This window comes from Podarcis cretensis (assembly GCF_951804945.1).
Source record: "Podarcis cretensis genome assembly, chromosome: 10".
NCBI lineage: Eukaryota > Metazoa > Chordata > Lepidosauria > Squamata > Lacertidae > Podarcis > Podarcis cretensis.
The window spans coordinates 520,099-540,115 of NC_137179.1; the positions used below are offsets into that span (position 1 = coordinate 520,099).

At 45.2% G+C, this 20,017-nt stretch overlaps 4 protein-coding genes across 14 annotated transcripts in view; 1 reads left to right on the forward strand and 3 right to left on the reverse strand.

The window, feature by feature from the left end:
- LOC307225007 (uncharacterized protein) overlaps positions 1-16,581 on the reverse strand; it is a 74,430-nt gene extending 57,849 nt beyond the window's left edge. For 2 of the 3 annotated variants that reach the window (XM_079992572.1, XM_079992570.1), the window contains exon 1: positions 4,555-4,760. The gene's annotated coding sequence lies outside the window, so the exon portion shown is untranslated. Of the gene's footprint in view, positions 1-4,554; positions 4,761-16,289 lie in introns of those variants that run through there. The other variant, XM_079992573.1, reaches the window with a different exon arrangement.
- LOC307224976 (uncharacterized protein) overlaps positions 1-20,017 on the forward strand; it is a gene marked incomplete at its 5' end in the record, with an annotated part of 128,027 nt that overhangs the window by 98,924 nt on the left and 9,086 nt on the right. The gene's annotated exons all lie outside the window — the stretch shown is intronic.
- Positions 1-20,017, reverse strand: part of LOC307225037 (uncharacterized protein) — a 155,562-nt gene that overhangs the window by 38,206 nt on the left and 97,339 nt on the right. The window lies entirely within an intron of this gene.
- The window catches only part of LOC307225063 (uncharacterized protein), a 90,330-nt gene that overhangs the window by 18,823 nt on the left and 51,490 nt on the right, over positions 1-20,017 (reverse strand). The window contains exon 2 of the mRNA XM_079992758.1: positions 12,195-15,398. Within this exon, the coding sequence (XP_079848884.1) occupies positions 13,710-15,218 (1,509 nt within the window). The 5' untranslated portion in view covers positions 15,219-15,398 and the 3' untranslated portion in view covers positions 12,195-13,709. The remainder of the gene's footprint in view (positions 1-12,194; positions 15,399-20,017) is intronic.

The window sequence follows — 20,017 nt, forward strand, 5'->3', positions numbered from 1 at the left end:
AGCAGAAGAGGGAACCAGTAGGGGGAGAGCAGGAGCTCCAAGGGAAAGGGAGTCGGAGGGGAGGCTCTGGGATACTTCCAGTGAGAACAGTGAGGAGGTATCAGGACCCCCTTTAAGGACCCCCATCCCTCGCCGGAAACTGTCACGCAGAGAATCCAGGAGACGCGTTTCCGTTAAACAGCTTTTATGTTGGAAACGTTTCCGCAGACGCCCACTGTCAGATTCTACCAGCGACTGACGGAGCCATGCCAAAGGGCTCCGCTCAAGGCAGAGCTTTACTACACTGAGTAAGCTCTGAGGGATCAAGCTTTTACGCACAAGCAGCTCATTATCCCATCACAAAAATGTTGGACGGAAGTGAAAAAAGATCTAGAAATTTGGTCAAACTTGAAGCTTTCCTTGTTGGGTCAAATCGCAGCTATAAAGATGAATGTACTGCCTAGAATGTTGTTCTTGTTTCAAACATTGCAAATTGTGGACAAGATGGACTTTATATATTTATATATTTTTGCAAGCTTGACTGGTGTCATGTACCACCTGTATATCATTTTCATAATATTCTCTCTTAAGGCATTATATGCCGTGAATTTCATACCGGTGGTCCACAACTGTTCCCAGTCAGCAAACATAATGTTATGACCAATATCTTGTGCCCATTTAATCATAGCTGATTTAACCGTTTCATCCTGCGTATTCCAATTTAACAGCAAGTTATACATTCTTGAAAGTATCTTAGTTTTGGGATCTAACAGTTCTGTTTCCAATTTTGATTTTTTCCACCTGGAAGCCAGTTTTCCTATCCAATTTATAAGCCTCCATTATCTGATAATAATGAAGCCAGTCTCGCACTTTATCTTTTAATTTCTCAAAATTCTGCAATTTCAATTTGTCTCCTTCTTGTTCCAATATTTCCCAGTATTTCGGCCATTTGGCCTCCATATTGAGTCTTTTCAAAGCCTTTGCTTCCATTGGCGACAACCACCTTGGAGTTTTATTTCCCAGTATGTCTTTATATCTTATCCAGACATTAAACAATGCTTTCCTGACAATATGATTTTTAAATGCTTTATGTGCTTTAACCTTGTCATACCACAAATATGCGTGCCACCCAAAAACATTGTTAAAACCTTCTAAATCCAAAATGTCTGTATTCTCAAGGAGCAGCCAATCTTTCAACCAGCAAAATGCTGCTGATTCATAGTAAAGTTTAAAGTCTGGCAGGGCAAGTCCCCCCCTTTCCTTTGCATCAGTTAATATCTTAAATTTTATTCTGGGCTCCTTGCCCTGCCAGACAAATCTAGAAATTTTATCTGTTTTTAATTGTTTTTAGTTTTGTAATGTTTAATGTTTAAACATTAAACATTACAAACTTAAAGCCTATGCAGATGACCTAGTATTGACATTACAGGAGCCAATCCCTAGTACTAAAAGAGCTTTGGAAATAATACAAGAATTTGGCCAGGTGGCAGGTTTTAAATTGAATAAATCAAAAACAATGGTTTTAGAGAAGAATTTATTGCCGATTGAGAAGGAAAGGTTTCAGGGAGAAACAGGTCTAATATTGGTGAAAAAAGTCAAATACCTAGGGGTAAACATGACCTCTAAGAATGTTAATTTATTTAAAGATAATTATGAGAAGTGTTGGTCAGAATTGAAAAAAGATCTTCAAATTTGGACAAATTTGAAGCTTTCCTTACTGGGTAGAATCGCGGTTATTAAAATGAATGTATTGCCAAGAATGCTGTTTTTGTTTCAGACGTTACAAATTATTGACAAGATGGACTGTTTCAAGAAGTGGCAAAAAGAAATTTCTAGATTTGTCTGGCAGGGCAAAAAGCCCAGAATAAAATACAAAATACTTACTGATGCAAAGGATAGAGGGGGGTTTGCCCTGCCGGACTTTAAGTTATATTATGAAGCAGCAGCTTTTTGCTGGCTGAAGGAATGGCTACTTCTTGAGAATACAGATATTCTTGATTTGGAAGGGTATGATAATGTCTTTGGAAGGCATGCATATTTGTGGTATGGTAAGGACAAAGCACATAAGGCGTTTAAAAACCATATTGTCAGGAAAGCATTGTTTAATGTCTGGGTCAGATACAAAGATTTTTTGGAGAACAAACCCCAAGGTGGCTCTCACCTATGGAAGCAAAGGCCTTGAAAAAACTTAATATGGGATCGAATTGGCCAAAATATTGGGAAATTTTGGAGCAGGAGGGGGACAAATTGAAATTGCAGAGTTATGAGAAACTTAAAGACAAGGTGCAGGATTGGTTACACTATTTTCAAGTAAGAGAGGCCTATAATTCGGACAGGAAAAATGGCTTCCAGGTGGAAAAATCAAAGTTGGAAACAGAATTGCTAGACCCCAGTGCTAAGATATTGTCGAGAATGTATAATCTGCTGTTGAAATGGAATATGGAGGACGAAACTGTTAAATCTGCTATGATTAAATGGGCGCAAGATATTGGTCATAACATTATGTTTGCTGACTGGGAACGGTTATGGACCACCGGTATGAAATTTACGGCATGTAATGCCTTAAGAGAAAATATTATGAAAATGATATACAGGTGGTACATGACCCCAGTCAAGCTTGCAAAAATTTATCACCTGCCCGATAATAAATGTTGGAAATGTAAAGAAACTGAAGGAATATTCTTTCACCTTTGGTGGTCGTGCCCAAGGATTAAGGCGTACTGGGAAATGATATATAATGAACTGAAAAGGGTATTTAGGTATACCTTCTTGAAGAAACCAGAGGCCTTTCTCCTGGGTTTGGTCGGCCAATTGGTGTCAAAGAAGGACAGAACATTTTTTATGTATGCTACAGCAGCAGCAAGAATACTTATTGCAAAGTACTGGAAGACGCAAGACTTACCCACCCTGGAAGAATGGCAGATGCAACTAATAGACTATATGGAACTGGCAGAAATGACCGGCAGAATCTGAGATCAAGGAGAAGAGCAGGTGGAAGAGGATTGGAAGAAGTTTAAAGCTTATTTACAAAAACATTGTAAAATTTATGAATGCTGAAGGCATTGAAAATGAAATGAAGGGGTTCTAGTGACTAAGATAAATAAGAGTACGAAGGGAGGGATAAAGGATGAAAATGAATCATGAATGAGCTTGCTGAAATAATTTTTTAAAGTTGAATACAAGAAAGGAAGGCGGGTGGAAGTAAAGCAAATAAGGTTTTAAAGGTTATTAAATTGAAAAAGAGTTTTTCTTCTTTTTATGTTAAATCTTTTTCTATGTTTTCTTTTTTCTTTCTGTCTTGTTTGCATTTTTGATGTTTGTTTTTTTGCTGTTTTTGTAATTTTTGTTGATTGTTAATCTTCTCTAAGACTTAATAAAATATCATTTTAAAAAAATTAATTGTTTTTAGTTTTGTATTTTTGTTCTTTTTTGTTCTTTTTTTGTTTTTGTACTATTTTTGAAATACGAATAACTATTCTTTAAAAATAAATAAATACTGGCAGTCTTTGGCCTGCACAGGCACACCCGGTGTGTAGAGCCTCCAGCCCCAGGCACTGTCTATCAGGAAAATGGGTCCTTTGACTGGGAAGATTCATGCAGTCGCTGTCATCGGATGCTGATGGGTTGTATCTCGGCTTGTCAGTCACTCTGACATTGCCTACAAAGAATAAAAGGAACAGAAATGATTTGGAGGTGCAACTTCTATATCAATCCTGAGAGCCATTCCATGGACTCTGCACCCCTGTTTCTGATGACAGGTGTACATTATCCTCACTCTCAGTGGAAAAGAGTCTTAAAGATGGAAGCCTGAGAGAGAGGAAAAGGTTTCTGGCTGCTTCCTGGGTGGGATTCCTGGGTGGGATTCTGAGAAGGCCTCCCCCCTCCCCTCTTCCTCTGGGGATTTCCTCTCCTCTCGGGGGGGGGGGACCAGTGGGTGGACTGGGCAGAATGGCTGTGTCTGGACAGGGCAGGGGCTTATGGGGTGGGAAGAGGATGGAGATTGCAGAAAGAAAGGGGTGTGGGGAATGGACCCCCCACTTTCCAGGGATCCCTCTCTGGTCGCCTTGAAGGGGGGGCCCATTCCTGGGCGGGAGAGAGAAGCCAAGGCGGCCCCCGAGATTCCCCAAGGAAGCCAGAGGGAGACTTTTCTCCAAAGACTGGTCCTCCTATCTCCCCCCCCCCCATGCTGTGCTTCCTTGCCCCGGGGGTGCCCCTTCCTCCCCCCACCCTTGGCCCCCTTCCTCTCTCCCGGGGTCTCCCCTGCACCCAAAGGCCCCCTTGGCTCGGGTCACCCCTCGCCATGCGCCCCCATCTCTCCATTCGGAGGGGCCCCCCAAGACGAGCCGGGGAGGGACAGGGGGGTCTCTATCCAGGCGCCTCCCGCACGCCTTAACCCTTTCTGGCCAGCTTCTCCGCGCCCCAGGGAGTCCTCGTGGGTGGGCGCCCCATCTCCGCCCCTTCGCAGCACGCGTGCTGTGATCCAGGCCCCACGGAAGGCGCTTGGGGGAGCTGGAGGGGTCTCTGGGTCCTCTACTCCCCTCTCCTTCTCCTCCCCCCCCCCCGCGACCCCTTTACCTCTTTCTCCTCGCTCCCGATTCTCCTTTCCTGCAACATCCGGGGGGGGGGGGTCCCCTGCCTCCTCCCTCCCCTTTCCAAAAGCGGCCCCCCCTAGAGCTGTGGGGCAGAGCAGCAATCCGGAGTGGAAGCTCCACTTCCGGGAGAAGAAGGGAGGTTAAGGGGGGGGGCTCACCCCCCCCATTCCTGGAGCAGAAGCCGGAATGGAGGAGGAGGAGGAAGGGGTGGGATGTTTGGGGGCGGGATCTGGGGTTGTGGGGGCGGGGTGAGAGGAGCAGGTGCCGGGAGGGGAGGGAAAGAATTGAGGGGGGGGGGGAGAGAAGGTTCCGGAGATCCAGCTGCCAAGTGGGTCCCGTCCCGCCTACAAGGTTTGCATTGCAACATCCTCCCCTCCCCCACCCCACGAGCTTAGATCCCTCCGTGTTTTAGGTCTTGGTGCTGTTCAAACCAGGAATGGAGGGGGGCAGCTAAACGACTCCCCCCGAAAATCCCAGCTCCCCACCCCAGCCTCTGACTCAGGCCAGGACAAGGACCCTGGACACAGGCCCCGTCCAGGCACAACAGCCAAGAGGCTCAGAAAAGGAGCCTGTTAAGGAAAAATCTAGGTGTGAGGCTGCTCAGGCACAATAGGTTCAAAGAGCAAATTTTGAACGCCGAGGTTGGGGTGACAAAGACTTTTAAAACTTTCCCACCACATCCCAGAATACAGTTCGAAGGGGAGGGGTTAACCTTGGCAAACGTGTCCAGACAAGTCCATGCACCCGCATGGCCCCACAGTATGCCAACATCTTCATGGCAGATTTAGAACGTTTCCTAAACTCCTACCCACTCAAACCTCTCTTGTACCTGCGATACTGATACAGAAGGAGAGGGGGGGTACCTTTCCTCACTCCTCCTCCTCCTGAGTAAGGGGCTCGAGGCGATGACCTCGACGGCGCCCAGCTCTGCCGTGACTCCTGAACCCCCACACTGTTGCACAAGCAACAACCCCTTGCACAACCCCTTGACTTTATAAATAATATCCTTTCCTTCTATATACGGGCGAAATAAGCCCTTCCTTCTTAAGTCTTGTTCGCCCTATCTCTAACATGAGTAGACTGTATCGTACTGTTTTCCCCATTGACTATAATGGCTGCGCCTTAGCCAATCAAGAACGTGCATTCCCCTGCAAGAGCTAGCTCAGGGAGTTCTTGCACGCCTCATTTAACCTCCTGACAAGCTGTTGACGGCTCCCCGCTGCTAGAACAATGGAACCGAAACTAGCGACCTTGTAAAACTGTCAAAGTCTTGTTACATTGTATCCATTTGTTTCCGCTTTTAATATACAATATACACTTGACCGGCAAGAAGCCGAAAACTTCAGAAAATAATATAAAATCAGCCAAAGCTTCGATCTTCTCCATTTTAACGTCATTCTACTCAATTCCCTCCGGACTCCATGATGCTACTCTCAGCGCCATAATCCTCGAACCGACAGGTCACGTACCCAGGAAAACCTTAATCCTGTCAGATGGTCCAGTCAAGCCCTTCCTCCGGGCAATGCTAGGTAACGGGCGATGCATATCTGTGCCATTGTCTTGCCATCACCTGTACTCAGGAAACGTTTATGCATATCTCTTTACTCTGTGCAACCCCTACCTTACTGAAGTGCTGATCTATGCAACCCCTACCTTACCTACCTTACTGAAGTGCTGATCTGAGCCTTACCTACCTTACTGAAGTGATGATCTGTGTAAACCCCCACTCACTTTCCTGAAGTGCTGATCTGTGAAATCCCACCTCTTGTGATGTATTCGTGACGTTTTCTGCACTGTATTCTGGGACATGGAGGGAGTTTCAAAAACTCATGTCACCCCTTTCTCACTGTTCAATCTCGCCTTGAACCTGCTGCGCGATAAACTTGGATCTCCGCATCTTGCTCCGTCTCCGGCTGAACTCATTTCTTCCGCTAGGACCCGCGGACTCCGTCCGACGAGCTGGGTGGCAGGGCAACTCCGCACCCGGAATTTACCGTAACAGATACATTGACGATATTTTTATCATCTGGACACGTGGTCAACAGACCCTGGACACCTTCCACCAGAAACTCAATGATTTTCACCCCACAATCAACCTAACAATGAATCAATCTATGCAAGAAATACATTTTTTGGACACTACTATAAAAATACAGGATGGGCGCATAGACACCACCTTATACCGTAAACCAACTGACCGACAAACATATCTACATGCCTCTAGCTACCATCCCAAACATCCCAAACAGTCCATTGTATATAGCCAGGCACTACGTTACAGCCGCATCTGCTCCAATTCTACAGGCAGAGACTCTCACCTAAGAGATCTACAGCAAACCTTTTTAGAACTAAAATACCCAGCAGATGAAGTTAGGCAACAGATCAACAGAGCCAGACTGATACCCAGAGAGAATTTGCTGCAAGACAGACCCAAAAAAGAAAATAACAGAACACCTCTAGTCATCACATACAGCTCCCAAGTTAAAACAGTACAACGCATCATCAGAGATCTACAACCTCTCCTGGACAATGACAGTTCTCTTTCTCAAGCTCTGGGAGGAAGACCTTTCATTGCCTACAGACAGCCACCCAATCTTAAACAACTCCTAACCCACAATAATACTACTACCAGACTTAACACAGACACTGGCACCAGAGCCTGCAATAAACCCAGATGCCAACTTTGCTGCCACATACACCCGGACAACACCATTACTGGCCCCAACAACATCACACATACCATCTCGGGACTATTCAATTGCTCATCGTCTAACATTGTGTATGCCATCAAATGCCAACAGTGTCCTTCAGCCCTCTATATTGGACAAACAGGCCAGACCTTACGCCAAAGAATAAACGGACATAAATCGGACATCAGGAATCACAAGACAGAGAAACCAGTAGGAGAACACTTCAATCTCCCAGGACATTCTATACAAGATCTCAAAGTAGCTGTTCTATTACAAAGGAATTTCAGAAATAGACTGGAAAGAGAAGCTGCTGAATTGCAACTTATCACCAAACTTAAAACCATGGAGAAACCTGGTCTGAACAAAGACCTTGGATTCTTATCTCATTATACATGACAAAGCCATTTTTCACCTTTTCACCCTTTTCTTTTTCCTGTAAGACCTATTGCAGTCGTTAAGAGTCGTCAACAGGCTCATCACAGCTATCTGCCAATCACCCATTCCCACCACCCTTCTGAGTAATACCCCTCCCCACCTTCTCACTATATAGAAGGGTCTGGAAACTTCTGTTTCAGTGTATCTGAAGAAGTGTGCATGCACACGAAAGCTCATACCTAGAACTAACTTAGTTGGTCTTTAAGGTGCTACTGGAAGGAATTTTTTGTTTTGACTATGGCAGACCAACACGGCTACCTCTCTGTAACTGTCACAAAATGAGTTCTGCATGGAAATCAGATCAGAGTCCGAGTTCGTGTTTTGGCAGCATGACAAGTCTGTCTGTCCGTCGGGATGCCTGAGGATTCCTGCTCGCTGCCTTTTCCGGGCCAGCCGGAGAGATCACTGGAAAGGGCGGATTTCTTGACTCCAGAATCCAGCATCACAGACCCGTTTCATTCAGGCATAGAAATCTGCTCTTTGGACCAGTCTTCTTGGATCATGGGGATCATCATTGGATCATCCACGATGTCATACCCATCTCACGGAGGGGGGGGGGCTCAGGATGAATCTCCTGCCACGTGACTGGGGGAGTCTGGGGGCTGACGGGGGTCAGACAGGGCTGCTGTTTTGCTCTCCTTACTATTTCATTTTTTTAAAAAAAATATTTATTAAGTTTTTATGCACATAAAGCAGATCCAAAGAAAAAAACAACATACAGAAGAAATAAAATTAACAATAATAAAAAAGAGGTAAAAACTCCAGCTTTTAAATTCATACTTGATTAACTTTCTTTCTTGACTTCCTCACGCCTCCCTTTTTTGTGTTCCTCTTTATCCAATCAAATACAGCAAATCCTAACCCTCTTTCAAAAATCATTTCTAATTATTAAAATCACTCTATTATGTCTCCAATCTTTCCTCCTTATATTTAAATACCCTTGACATATTATTTTCCTTTGACATAATAAAACTTTTGTCATTCACCTTTTTTCTATTACATTTTTGCATGTTTTTTCACACTGTATCACGAATGCCATATTATTTTCATATCCAACATCCTTTTAACATTCATAAACTTTGCAGTGTTTCTGTAGATAGTCTTTAAACTTCTTCCAGTCCTCTTCCACCGATTCTTCTCCCAGGTCTCGGATTCTGCCAGTCATTTCTACCAATTCCATATAGTCTATTACTTGCATCTGCCACTCTTCCAAGGTGGGCAAATCTTGTGTCTTCCAGTACTTTGCGATGAGTATTCTTGCTGCTGTTGTCGCATACATAAAAAATGTTCTATCTTTCTTTAATACCAATTGGCCGACTATGCCCAAGAGAAAGGCCTCTGGTTTCTTAAGGAAGGTATATTTAAATACCTTTTTCAGTTCATTATATATCATCTCCCAGAAAGCCTTAATCTTCGGGCACGTCCACCAAAGGTGAAAGAATGTATCCTCAGTTTCTTTACATTTCCAACATTTGTTATCAGACAGGTGATAAATTTTAGCAAGCTTGACTGGGGTCATGTACCACCTATAAATCATTTTCATAATATTCTCTCTTAGGGCATTACATGCCGTAAATTTCATACCGGTGGTCCATAATTTTTCCCAGTCAGCAAACAAAATGTTATGACCTATGTCCTGTGCCCATTTAATCATGGCAGATTTAACTGTTTCATCCTGAGTGTTCCATTTCAACAGCAAGTTATACATTCTTGAAAGAATCTTAGTTTTAGGTTGTAACAGTTCTGTCTCCAGTTTCGATTTTTCCACCTGGAAGCCAATTTTCCTGTCCATCTTATAAACTTCCATTATTTGATAATAGTGAAGCCAGTCTCGCACCTTATCTTTTAGTTTCTCAAAACTCTGCAATTTCAATTTGTCCCCTTCTTGTTCCAAAATTTCCCAATATTTCAGCCATTGGACTCCATATTAAGCTTTTTCAGAGCCTTCGCCTCCATTGGCGACAACCACCTTGGAGTTTTATCTTTGTATCTAATCCAAACATTATACAATGCTTTCCTGACAATATGATTTTTAAAGGCTTTATGAGCTTTAACCTTGTCATACCACAGATATGCATGCCACCCAAAAAACTTGTTAAAACCTTCCAAGTCCATAATGTCTGTGTTCTCAAGAAGCAGCCAGTCTTTCAACCAGCAGAACGCTGCTGATTCATAATACAGTTTGAGGTCTGGCAGGGCAAATCCCCCCCCCCCTTTCCTTTGCATCAGTTAAAATCTTAAATTTTATTCTGGGCTTCTTGCCCTGCCAGACAAATCTAGAAATATCTTTCTGCCACTTCCTGAAACAATCCATTTTGTCCACAATTTGCAATGTTTGAAACAAAAACAGCATTCTCGGCAATACATTCATCTTTATAACTGTGATTCGACCCAACAAGGAAAGCTTCAAATTTGACCAAATTTCTAAGTCTTTTTTCACTTCCAACCAACATTTTTCATAATTATCTTTAAATAAATTCCCATTTTTAGTTGTCATGTTGATCCCCAAATATTTCACTTTCTTAACCACAGTCAAACCTGTTTCATTCTGGAACCTCTCTCTTTCAATCAGGGTCAAGTTTTTTTCTAAGACCTTAGTTTTTAACTTATTCAATTTAAATCCTGCTACTTGACCAAACTCTTGAATTATTTCTAAGACCCTTTTAGTACTAGATTCCGGCTCTTGTAATGTAAGTACCAGATCATCTGCAAATGCTCTCAATTTGTACTGTTTAGCTCCGACCTGTACCCCTTTAACCAGCTGGTCCCTCTGTGTGTATTCTTATTAATCAGAGTTCAGTCCTTCCTTTACTTTGTGAACACCTCAGAAATCCATCGGGATGGTGCAAGCCCACTCACCACAACAAGGTGATGATTCAGCGAGTGAGCCCATTTCCCAGAATACTCTTCCAACAGAATCATTGATAAGTCACAAATATGTCACAAAGTAGGAGTCTTTGGAATTGAGAAACCTGCTGTGAAACAAAAACCAGCTGCCCTGGCAGAGTGGAGCCAGGCTGGGACGGACCGTGGGGACCCCAGAAATGCGTCCCTAGAAGAAATGCACCTCCCCCCTTCTCTGGTGCTCAAGTGCTGCCCTGCTTGGCCCCTGGGAGGACAGGGGCCCCTTGGGCCTGATCCTGCAGGGCTCACCTGACGCTCTGATGCAACTGAACCCCCCTTTGTCCTTCAGGGAGAACAGGGTTTCCCAAACTTGGGTCTCCAGCTGCTTTTGGACTACAGCTCCCATCATCCCTAGCTAGCAAGACCAGTGGTCAGGGATGATGGCTATTGTAGTCATGCCCTCCAGGTGGCTCTGGCAAGTGAGCCCAGCTGCGTGTGACCAGGGTGGGGTGATTCCTTCCTGGATTCCGGAAGTGGCCATCACCTTTGAGTATAGGGGTCACTGACCCTATTCCTCCAACCAGAGTGAGTGTGGGGCTTCCTTGCCCACTCCCATTCAGCTGAAGGCCGTAAATTGTTCAGAGTTGCTCAAAGAAAGAGGGATTGCAAGGAGCTCCGAAAAGATCTCTCCAAACAGGCTGAATGGGCAATAAGTACGGTTCATTGTCAACAAGATTAAAGGGATGCATGTTGAGACAAAAAGAACCAAACACCTGTTAATATCATATGCAAACTCATGGGGTCTGAACAGGGTTTCTTTGTGTGCTCTGGGAGACCAGGGGAGAGGGGAGCTGGTCACAGCAGGTTCAGAACCAAGGAAAAACATGACTGCTTGCCTCCGTGTCCAGGAAAACAGCCAGAGTACAAAAGCTATATACAAAACGGAAGTTCCCAGCAGAAGCTGGAAGTAAATAGGCATGTGACACACAACAGCTGCTCCCTTTTAAGGTGGATCGCAACTATATCCTAACAGTGGCCCCCTGGGGAGCTGGGCAGCGGAGGAAATCAGCACCCCAGGATTTTTTCCTCCTCAGTGCTTCTCCACCTGAGCCTCTTACCTAAAAGCCTTAGACACCCGCAATGAGACAGGATTGTGTCCCTGCCCTCAGCAGACAAAATAGCTCCCCATCCCAAGATATTGAGGTGTCCTGAGGGCTGTGCGGGACCCCCAGTCATAGAAATGAAAAGGGGAGGGGCTCAGGAAATTTTCAGGTGGGGAGGGGCAGCACAGGCTCCATAAGCTCCTTCTCACTGATCCCCCCCCCATGAAGTTCCTTTAAGACCCCATGTTTCAGAGGAAAAGTTCACCTGCAGCGAAACAAAATGCAACTGCCCTGGCTGAGTGGAGCCAGGCTGGGGGGCAACGTGGGGACCCCAGAAATGTGTCCCTAGAAGAAATGTGCCTCCCCAGTTGGAGGCAGCCCTCCTTCTGAAACACCAAGAAAGTAAACGGACAGGAGAGGAGCAGAAAGCGGAGTCTCCTCAAGATCAGTATTGGGACCTGCGGCTTTTCAACTTGTTCACAAATGATCTAGACTTAGGAGGGAGCAGGGAGGGGGCAAAGTTTGCTGATGGCAGTTCCCTTTTATCCCACTTTCTGCTCATCCCACCACCAGTCCCCAGGATCTGAGCCTTCTTCCCTTGTGGGTCCCCAGCTGGTGCCTCCCCCCCCCCTCACCAGCCAGTCCATGACAACAACAGCAGCCACAGCACTGTGGTCCTCCGGTAGGAAAACTCCCGAGTAGCATGACTGAATAAAAACTTCTGGGACTATGGAAAAGGACTATCTTCCCCAAACCCCAGAATAAGCAGGAGTTCTGGGGTTGCCCCATGGGGTGAAGATGGGCCCCCCAGGAGACTTCCCTGGTCCGTGCAGCCCCTCCATTCCCCTCTTGCAATTAGGCTTGGGGGGAAATCACCCATTAACTTACAGTATTATCAGTTTTCTTCAGAATGCTTAGGAGGCAGGGATGACGTTTGGGTGAAGAATCAGTGCTTGGAGATCATGCGGTGGGGGGATGACAGAGTTTGGTGCAAAAACCGTCTTGCATGCTTGAGTAGAGCAACTCCAGGGCCTGAGCCAAGTAGCAGCAGGGTAGGGGCCACGTGTAGAGCAAGTCCCACACTGAGGTCAAAAACCCACACATAGGCAGGACTTCTTCAGTAATAGTTTACTGAGCTTTCAAAGCATACAGTTCTCACTGGGTCCCCAGTGAGACACAAAACGTAGCTCCTGAGAGCAAATCCAGTTTCAGCAGTAAAAAAATACAGCATGCAGGATATCCAGGTCAGGCACACAAACCGGCAGAAGGGAGCAAGGGAGGAAAGAGGCTGGAAGGACACAGGGCAATGGAGGTGTGTGTTTCGCTTCCTGTCGTCTTGGGGGGGAATCGGTAATTCTGCATCTGCAGGGGCATCACGAAGAAAAGCTTTCTACCGCCTACTTCCAGGCAAATGAGCATCCCAGAAACACACACTGCGATCTGTGGGGTGTTGCCATATCAATTGTTTTTGGAAGGTTATCACGATGTGGTCTAGAAACCAGTTTGGACAATATATCGCCCAGCCCTAATCCTCACTGACCACCAGCAATCCAGATACACCCTCTCCCCTTCTCTATCAAAAGGTACTTTACATCTTAGATTATAATCACATTGTTTGACATTGCCTTCTATATTTCATTACTATACAGTTTTACACATAAATACCAGAACTTCGCATACACAACATGTGTTAATGACTGATTTTCTCCTGAGTTCATTTCTGTGAAGAAAAGAGTGGACTCTGAGAGGAAGACGTCCCACACTCCAGACATCCAAATGGGTTCTTCCATGTGAGAGTCCCTGGATGTTCCTTAAACACTCCTTTGTAAATAAAGCACTTTTTGCAATATTTTCATTTAAACTGCTTCTCCTCTCTGAGTTTGTTGATGGTTTGTAGGGTTTCAACTCCTAACCTTCCTGTCTGTGAGTCTGTTGATTTAGAACTTCCGCTAGGACTGAACCTCTATCTACTTTCCTGATATTTATAAGGTTTGTCTTTTGTGTGAGTTTGTTGACCTAAATCAAGGGTTCCACTCTGACTGAAGCTCCTTCCTCAGTCCATACATTTAAATGGTTTCTCCTCTGTGTGTCTGCTGATGTCTTCTAAGGTGTGCACTCTGCCTGAAGCCCTTTCCACACTCCATGCATTTAAATGGTTTTTCCCCTTTGTGAGTCTGTTGATGTATACGGAGGTTTCCACTCTGATTGAAGCACTTTCCACACTCCATGCATTTAAATGGTTTCTCCCCTGTGTGAGTCCGTTGATGTATATTGAGGTGTCCACTCATACTAAAGCACTTTCCACATTCCATACATTTATATGGTTTCTCCCCTGTGTGAATCCGTTGGTGTGTTTTAAGGTCTCCATTCTGACTGAAGCTCTTTCCGCACTCCAGGCATTTAAATGGATTCTCCCCTGTGTGAGTCTGCTGGTGTAATTTAAGGTCTCCTTTTTGACTGAAGCTCTTCCCGCACGCCATACATTTGTATGGTTTCCCCCTGCCTGTGTGAGTCCGTTGATGTGATCTAAGGCCTGAATGGTAACTGAAGCTCTTTCCACATTCCATACATTTATATGGTTTCTCCCCTATGTGAGTCCGCTGATGTGTTTTAAGGTATCCATTTCGACTGAAGCTCTTTCCACACTCAATGCATTTAAATGGTTTTTCCCCTGTGTGAGTCCGTTGATGTATTCTAAGTGTTCCACTCTTACTGAAGCTCTTTCCACACTCCATACACCCATATGGTTTCTCCCCTGTGTGAGTCTGTTGATGTGATCTAAGGCTTGCATCGAAACTGAAGCTCTTTCCACATTCCATACATTTATATGGTTTCTCCCCTGTGTGAATCCGTTGATGTATTCTAAGGCTTCTACTATCACTAAAGCTCTTTTCACACTCCATACATTTAAATGGTTTTTCCCCTGTGTGAGTCCGTTGATGTTTTCTAAGGTTTCCACTATCATTAAAGCTCTTTCCGCACTCCATACATTTAAATGGTGTCTCCCCTGTGTGAGTCCGTTGATGCTTATTGCGGTGTGCACTCTGACTGAAGCTCTTTCCACACTCCATACATTTATATGGTTTTTCACCAGTGTGAGTTCGCTGGTGTAATTTAAGGCTTCCATTCCGACTGAAGCTCTTCCCACACTCCCTGCATTCATATGGTTTCTCCCCTGTGTGAGTCTGATGATGTTTATTGAGGTGTCCACTCTTACTGTAGCTCTTTCCACACTCCATACATTTATATGGTTTTTCACCAGTGTGAGTTCGTTGATGTGAACTTAAGTGTCCACTCTTACTGAAGCTCTTTCCACACTCAATGCATTTAAAAGGTTTTTCACCCGTGTGAGTCCGTAGATGTGCACTTAAGTGTCCACTCTGACGGAAGCTTTTTCCGCACTCCATGCATTTAAATGGTTTTTCCCCTGTGTGAGTCCGCAGGTGTATATTGAGGATTCGTCTCTGACTGAAGTTCTTCCCACACTCCCTGCATTGGAATACTTTCTTGCCCATGTGAGTCCGCTGATGTGTTCTATGTTTTCCACTATCAGTGAAACTTTTCCCACTCTCCATACCTTTCAATGGTTTCTCCTCTCTTGGAGTCGATGTGAGCTATGTGTGCTAATTCAATGAAGCATATTCCATATTTCACACATTTTAATTTCTATTCCTAATGAAACGAAAGGTGCCCCATCCCCTGAAGTTTTGACTGTCTTCTCCATCACCTTCTTCAGAGTGGGAGGAAAGGAAGTCCTGTTTGGGTTTCAAGGAAGAGAAGAAAGGGAAAGAGAGCACATCAAATGCCATTAGCACTGTCTTATATCAACATCTCCTACATTCCCCCGCCCCCTACCCATATTCCCAACTTTTAGGAAATGAAAAAGGAATGTCATCAAATGATAGTAATGCATCACCACCTTTCATAATCCTCAACCATTGTTAATAAAGCAGCATGATCTTGGAATACAGCCTTTTCAAATCAATTGTTTTCTCACAGGAAAGGCAGCTGCTCTCTGTCCATGAACAGGGCCTCTCTTTCTCCGCTCCATCGTTCCTTTGGACATTCCCCATCCTCTGCATCATAATCCTCCATCCACCTCTAGATCTTCATGAATCACCTGCACAGTCTCATTGGCCACAAGAGGTCCATGTGGACTATTATGTGAAACCCTGGTCTACATCTTTTCTGGGTCAGTCAGAGAATTAGTGGCAAGGCTTGGTGCTTGGGGTCAGCTGAATGGGTGCTCAGGGAAGCTCCTGTTCTTGGAGATGGACCTCTGTCTACATGCCTCACATTGCATGGAGAGAGCAGGAGAAGCAGAAGGAAAGCAGCTGGCAAATGGGAAACACTACCCCCCATTGTTCCTTATAATGATGATGTGCTGCCTGATCTCAGGCCCGTCTTCTGACTATCGTAATGTGAAACTGAAAAAGCTGCATATTAAAGGCAAATGGATAACTGTACTAGTGAAAACTTCAACCTTGAATATGTAGTGTTCATTTATTGATGCCCTGAAGTTGTGTTATTTCTAGAGACATGAATTTATTCCTCTTCTGTCTCAAATATCGTAATTATCTGATGTCATGGGGTGTTATGGGAGCGGTAGTACCTTTGGTGGTCCCCACCCTGCACTATGCTCTCACCTGAGGCTTCCAGAAGCTGTCAGGATGCAACAGGGGCCACAATCCAAGGAATGGATTCAACTGGCTGTCCACCGGGGATGGGAGCCCATCAAGAAGGAAAACTCTGGTTCTAAACATTCGTGGCCTCGTGAGTTATGTTCAGGAGAAGAAAAGACTCCAGAGTGGAGTCTCTAAGAGGGTTGGATGGTGTCCTGCACACCTTCTTCATTCAACTCCTGCAGCCAAGCTGGTGCCAAACCTATTGCTCTGCTTTCCTTGGGACCATATCAGCCGGGCTGAGAAGGGGGTCTGGTTGTCTAGGCAGCCCACGACCCCCAAACCCACTGCCCAGGCTGGCAGTGCTACAAACACAGCAGTTTCAAGTGGGGAGATGGGCTCGGAGCTGTGTATCAAAGTCTCTCCGATGTGGAACAAGGGAAACAGAAACAAAATTTACATCATAAAGGTAAAGGTAAAGGGACCCCTGACCATTAGGTCCAGTCGTGACCAACTCTGGGGTTGCGACGCTCATCTCGCTTTATTGGCCGAGGGAGCCGGTGTACAGCTTCCGGGTCATGTGGCCAGCATGACTAAGCCGCTTCTGATGAACCAGAGCAGCGCATGGAAACGCCATTTACCTTCCCGCCAGAGCGGTACCTATTTATCTACTTGAACTTTAATGTGCTTTCAAATTGTTAGGTTGGCAGGAGCAGGGACCGAGCAACGGGAGCTCACCCCATCGTGGGGATTCGAACGGCCGACCTTCTGATTGGCAAGTCCTAGGCTCTGTGGTTTAACCCACAGCGCCACCCGCATCCCATATTTACATCATACGGCACTGTAAAAGTATTCAAAATATTTGTTTTTCGAAGTTTTGGGGCTGCAGGACCAGGAAAGCTTCTGCCACCCTGATCCTTCCAATGGGGATTCCGGCCTCATCATGGGACTTAAACTGCCCCGGCTGATTATCTCCAATGGGATAGATATTGAGAGGAAAGCTGTTTCCTGGTTCTGCGGGATCTCTCAGTGGCTTTGGAGACCTTTGGCCATGGTGTCCTTCTGGACCCTCTAGGGGAGCTGGGGACCCTGTTATGCAGTGGTTCCCCTCCTTCCTTCTGGGCCGTGTCCAGAAAGTGGTGTTCAGACCCCTGGATGCTTACTTGTGGGCTGCCCCAGGGCTCCATCCTCTCCCCCATGCTTTTTAATATCTATATGAAGCTACTGGGAGAGATCATCAGGGGGTTTGGGTTGGGTGTTCACCAGTATGTGGATGATGCCCAGCTCTTCCTCTCTTTTAAATTGGAACCAGTGAAGGGGGTGAATGCCCTGTGTTGGTGCCTGGAGGTGGTTTGAGGATGGGTGGCAGCTAACAGATTGAGGTTGAATCCTGACAAGACAGAAGTACTGTCCCTGGAGGACAGTCAGATGTGGAGGATTCCCTGATCCTGAATGGGTTAACTGTGGCCCTAATGGACCTGGTGCACAGCCTGGGGGTCATTTTGGACTCACACTGTCCATGAAGGCTCAGGTCAGTTCTGTGTCCAGGTCAGTTCTGTCTGCCAGCTCCATCTGGTACACCAGATGAGACCCTCCCTGCCCTCGGACTGTCTCACCAGAGTGGCGCATGCTCTGGTTATCTCCACTGTGGACTACTGCCATGTGTTGTACATGGGGCTACTTTTGAAGGTGACTCAGAAACTGCAACTAATCCAGAATGCGGCAGCTGGACTAGTAACTGGGAGCAGCCGCGGAAACCACATATCACTGGTCCTAAAGGATCTTCCCTGGCTCCCAGCGCATTTCCAAGCACAATTCACACTGTTGGTGCTGACCTTTAAAGTGCCATAGTTGCATTTTTCAGGCATAGAATAGTATTGATCTAATGTAGAGAGATCAATCATTCCTAGTCTATTGCTTCAAGAAGGTTCTGGTGCTTTTACTCTGTGTGATTCAAAGCTGGTGTTTTCGCTAGCTGTAACATTTTAGCTAATAAGGCAGTTTCCTTTCTGCTGAGAGCAGGTGGTGGGGTCAGTTGTAATGAGATTATGCTGACCCTTCCTTGATTTTGGGAACCAGATGAAGCTGGTTTAAACTGGCTTGTTATCCCATCTCAATGTTACTCTGACACTGAATTGTTTATAAATTACAGTATTGAAAGGCGCCTGGACCCACTTCCTATTCTGCTATTTCTCTACTCTGCTTGTGTGCGTCTTACTTGAGTGCTAGATTCAGGCAGGTAGCCGTGTTGGTCTGATGCAGTCAAAATTAATGAAAAAAGAATTTCAGAAATAGACTTGAAAGAGAAGTTGCTGAATTACAACTTATTACTAAACTGAAAACGATGGAGAGACCTGGTCTGAATAGAGATATTGGATTCTTGTCTCATTACACATACCAAAGCTAGTTTTGGACATCTGCATACTATCCCATGCTTTTTCCTGTAGGACTAATTGCAGTCATTAACAGTTGTCAACAGCTTTACCATACCCATCTCCTACTACCCTTCTGAGAAACCCCCCCCCCACCCTCCCACTATATATAAGGGTCTGTCTAGTGACTTCTGTTTCAGTGTATCTGAAGAAGTCTGCATGCACACCAAAGGTTATAACCAGGACAATCTTAGCTGGTCTCTAAGGAGCTACTGGACATTTCTTTTTATGTACTTGAGTGCTGCTTTGGTATGCCAAGTAGGTTTTTATTTAAGTTAGGTCTTTGCTATGTTTAGGATCCTGTTATGCTTCTTTGCATTCAGTAATAAATTTATTTGCTGAATAAAATGTTTGCTGCCTCTTTGCGTTTTTTCTACTCTTCTAAATATATCAAAAAAAAAAAAAAAACTCCTTCCAGTAGCACCTTAAAGACCAACTAAGTCAGTTCTTGGTATGAGCTTTCGTGTGCATGCACACTTCTTCAGATGCGTGTATCTGAAGAAGTGTGCATGCACACGAAAGCTCATACCAAGAACTGACTTAGTTGGTCTTTAAGGTGCTACTGGAAGGAGTTTTTTTTTGTTTTGACTATGGCAGACCAACACGGCTACCTATCTGTAACTGCTTCTAAATATATGTCGGACTTGATCTGGAGGTCATTATGGAGGAGCAAGATCTGCGAGCTGAAGCCCTCAACAGCCTCGGCCCTGTAGACCTGAAGGAGCGTCTCCACCCCCATGGCTCAGTCTGGACACTGAGGTCCTCTTCTGAGGGTCTTCTGCTGGTTCCTTCCCTGCGAGAAGCGAAGTTACAGGGAAGCAGGCAGAGGGCAAGGAAATGGGCAACTACCTGACAGTTGGAAGACAGCTGAAGGCAGCCCTGTATTGGGAGGATTTTAATGTTTAATGTTTTACTGTCTTTTATATGTCCTGTAACCTGCCCAGAGTGTCTGTGGAAACCCAACCAGATGGGCAGGATATAAATACGACATTCATTCTTATTATCTTGTGATTTTTGGGGGGAGTTATTTTGGAATTCGTACTGCAATATCAGCTCTCGAAATGTTATGGGTGGAGAAAATCACAGGGTTACCATAAATGATAATCCCACCCACAAACTCTCATTCACACACAGTCTGTCAATTTGGGGGGGTGGGTGGGTGGGTTACACACCTCACCTGTGCTAATACTGGCAGTCTTGGGCCTGCATAGGCACACCCGGTGTGTAGATCCTCCAGCCACAGGCACTGTCTATCAAGAAAATGGGTCCTTTGACTGGAAAGATTCATGCAATGGCTATCACAAGATGATGATGGATTGT